This window comes from Octodon degus, unplaced genomic scaffold (assembly GCF_000260255.1).
Source record: "Octodon degus isolate 3935 unplaced genomic scaffold, OctDeg1.0 scaffold00186, whole genome shotgun sequence".
NCBI classification, from domain to species: domain Eukaryota; kingdom Metazoa; phylum Chordata; class Mammalia; order Rodentia; family Octodontidae; genus Octodon; species Octodon degus.
The window spans coordinates 3,984,894-3,988,341 of NW_004524762.1; the positions used below are offsets into that span (position 1 = coordinate 3,984,894).

Sequence of the window (3,448 nt, forward strand, 5' to 3'; positions counted from 1 at the left end):
ATTCTCACAATGACGCTCCTAGTGACGTCAGTTTATTAGCACGATATTTGGTTAAGAGGAAAAGCATCGGAATAAGGGGGAGGGGCCCACGGCGGCGGCAGAGGAGCCGCCCAGCCTCCTCCTTCCGAGGCCCGCGCTCTCCGGAGCAGCAGGTTCCTACATGTGCTAGGCAGAGCGGGGCACCCGCGACGCCTGGGCGTTCCCAGCCGGCACTGCTGGCTGTTGGCAGTCTGCAAACACCTGGCTTGGTGCTAGGGGGCCTTAGAGACCTCTGCCTGTGACCAGTCGCTGGGAGCTCCGGCAGCGGGCTCTACGCGGTCGCGAGGGTTTCCTGTGTGTCAGCAACTTCACTCAAGGAGATAGCTGGCTGGAGAGCGAAAGTGCGCGCGGGCCAGTCGCTCCCTGGCAGCCGCCGCCGGCCAAGCGCACCCTTTGCCCTCGCCACTGCCCCGCGGCTGCCGGGGCCACACTGAGCGCAGCCCAGCACCGCGAAGCCTTGCTCCCCAGAAGACGCCTCGCCCCGGCGGCGCCCTCCGGGGCGCGGGCAGCGTGCCCAGCGAGCTCGGCGGAGCACGCCCCTCGCCTCCGGAGCCGCGCGGACTCGCACGGGCGCCCAGGCTCCGCCCACCCCGCCCGGACCGGCCCGGCCCCGGCCACCAGCACTCGGGACTGAGCCAGGTCTCCTGGAGCGCTTCGCCTGCACGGACCGAGCACCGGAGGCAACCTAGAAGCACTCGGGCTGCGACCCTGCGCGCTCCGATGGCCCTCGGGGGGTGAGCGCAGGAGGCGAGGGAAGCCCGGAAGAAGCGACTAGCAGGTAGGAGAAGGAAGATGCCCCCACAAAGTTGATCTTGGGGAGAAGGAGGGTGGGCTGCGCCCCCTTCTCGCTGGACCGCAGCCGGGCCAGTGGGGCTTGATCTCACTGCGCACCGGGCGTGCTCTGCAGCGCGGACCCGCGGACCCTTGGGAAAGCGCAGTTGGAAAGTTGTCGGTGCCCTGTGCGCCCTGTTGTGTAACCCTGCGCCGCCTGCCAGACGGGGAAGTTGCCGGCCGGCCCGCCTGCCTGCTTCGATCACGGATGGGAGCGGATTTCATGGCCCGAGGCGAACGCGCGCCCGGAGCCGGCCAGTGCGAGCCCCCGCGCGCCCCCTTCCGCGGGGACACCCCGCGCCCGAGCCCTTCCTCCAGCAGGCTTTTCCGATGCTCGCTGCGCACAGTGCCAGTGCCGCCCTCTCGCCCCTTCGTGCCCTTCGTACCTGCTGCCTAAGTCGGGGAGGAGAGAATGACCGAGGTGCAGTGGCCGGCTGTCCCCAACGGGACGGACGCTGCCTTCCTGGCCGGCCCGGGCGTGCACTGGGGAAACAGCACAGCCGCATCCACTGCCGCTGCTGCCGCCACCTTCAGATGTGCCCTGACCAAGACAGGCTTCCAGTTCTACTACCTGCCGGCCGTCTACATCTTGGTGTTCATCATTGGCTTTCTGGGCAACAGCGTGGCCATCTGGATGTTTGTTTTCCACATGAAGCCTTGGAGCGGCATCTCCGTGTACATGTTCAACTTGGCTCTGGCCGACTTCTTGTACGTGCTGACTCTCCCAGCACTCATCTTCTACTACTTCAATAAGACAGACTGGATCTTCGGGGATGCCATGTGCAAACTGCAGAGGTTCATCTTCCACGTGAACCTGTATGGCAGTATCTTATTCCTGACGTGCATCAGCGCACACAGGTACAGCGGCGTAGTGTACCCACTGAAGTCCCTGGGCAGGCTCAAAAAGAAGAACGCCATCTATATCAGCGTGCTGGTGTGGCTGATCGTGGTGGTGGCAATCTCCCCCATCCTGTTCTACTCTGGTACCGGAGTCCGGAAAAACAAAACCATCACCTGCTATGACACCACCACAGATGAGTATCTAAGAAGTTATTTCATCTACAGCATGTGCACCACCGTGACCATGTTCTGTGTCCCCTTGGTACTGATTCTGGGCTGTTACGGATTAATTGTGAGAGCTTTGATTTACAAAGACCTGGACAACTCCCCTCTTAGGAGGAAATCCATTTATCTGGTGATTATTGTACTGACTGTTTTTGCTGTATCTTATATCCCTTTCCATGTGATGAAAACGATGAATTTGAGAGCCCGGCTTGATTTTCAGACCCCAGAAATGTGTGCTTTCAATGATAGAGTGTATGCTACTTACCAGGTGACAAGAGGTCTAGCAAGTCTCAACAGCTGTGTGGACCCCATTCTGTATTTCTTGGCTGGTGATACTTTTAGAAGGAGACTCTCCCGAGCAACCAGAAAAGCTTCCAGAAGAAGTGAGGCAAATTTGCAATCCAAGAGTGAAGACATGACCCTCAATATTCTATCTGAGTTCAAGCAAAATGGAGACACAAGCTTGTGAAGGGACAAGAACCCCCACACACCTCCCTTTGTAACATGGTAGGATGCTTAACAGGGCCCAGTACTTTTTGCCCCTCTAAGTTTCTAGTAGGGATATAAAAATCAAAATGCAAAAGAAGTGAATTAAAAAATACAGAAGCAAATGTGCCCACATCCACACGTGGCTATTTCAGTTTGTCTTCAGTCTCCCTTCTGGTTGACTACAAGTATATCTAGTAAAACAAACCCACATAGTTAAACATTTACTTTTCCGCTGCCTATAAAATTTACAAGCTTTTGTAAAGTGTGTGCACATGGGTACAGGAACTATTTTAGTATTGATAATTTCTCAAAAAGTGAGACAAGAATTCAAAAAACTTGAATTATTTTTTTATATTTCCAGGCCTTATCAATTTTAATGAAGCATGGCATGAGCAAACTGGAAATCCAAATTCTTAAAATATTTAGTACTGGCTCTCCAAGTTCATTCAATAAAGAATGAACAGATCTCTAAGATAGATGTCTTTTTCAGTTCCTTGCAAGCATAAATGGTAGCTGGCTGCATTTCTTTAGGGAACTGAGTAGAAAAGTAAAGTCAATGAACTTAAAAGCCTGAAAATAATAATTTTCCAGTTATTTCTGGAAAACCTCGCACTGCACATTGGGTGCCAAATGTTGATGGTGGAAGCCTGCATACAGAACCTTACTGGAAGATGCAGTGTAGGTGTCATAGTGCATCTACTTTCATTGTATATACTATGAAGCTGTTAGACTTCCTGAGATCAAGAGCATGTACTTGTACTACTGTCATACAACACGAGGACTTTGTGCTCCAAGACAAGGACTCACATCTGTAAAAACAATTTCACAAAACTCACAGTTAAGTTATAGACTAGAGTGAGAGTGAAGTTGAATAATAGTTCCCAAATTGAGGGCTGTGGGTCAAGAGAACAGCAGTTTCAGAAGGGGTGTGGTTGGCAGTCATCCACAGAGTACAGCCTACAATATAGTAATCTCAAATATATGAGGCAACTGGAGGTGGATAGAAGCCTTTGGAATAATGTCT

At 53.4% G+C, this 3,448-nt stretch overlaps 1 protein-coding gene across 2 annotated transcripts in view; it reads left to right on the forward strand.

The window, feature by feature from the left end:
* The first annotated feature begins 250 nt into the window (after window positions 1-250).
* Window positions 251-3,448, forward strand: part of P2ry1 (purinergic receptor P2Y1) — a 6,941-nt gene continuing 3,743 nt past the window's right edge. The window contains exon 1 of one of the 2 annotated variants that reach the window (XR_002818684.1): window positions 251-3,235. Coding sequence is in view for 1 of the 2 variants with exons in the window: in XM_004643941.3 (XP_004643998.1) it covers window positions 1,283-2,404 (1,122 nt within the window). In the remaining variant the exon portion in view is untranslated. The remainder of the gene's footprint in view (window positions 3,236-3,448) is intronic. The other variant, XM_004643941.3, reaches the window with a different exon arrangement.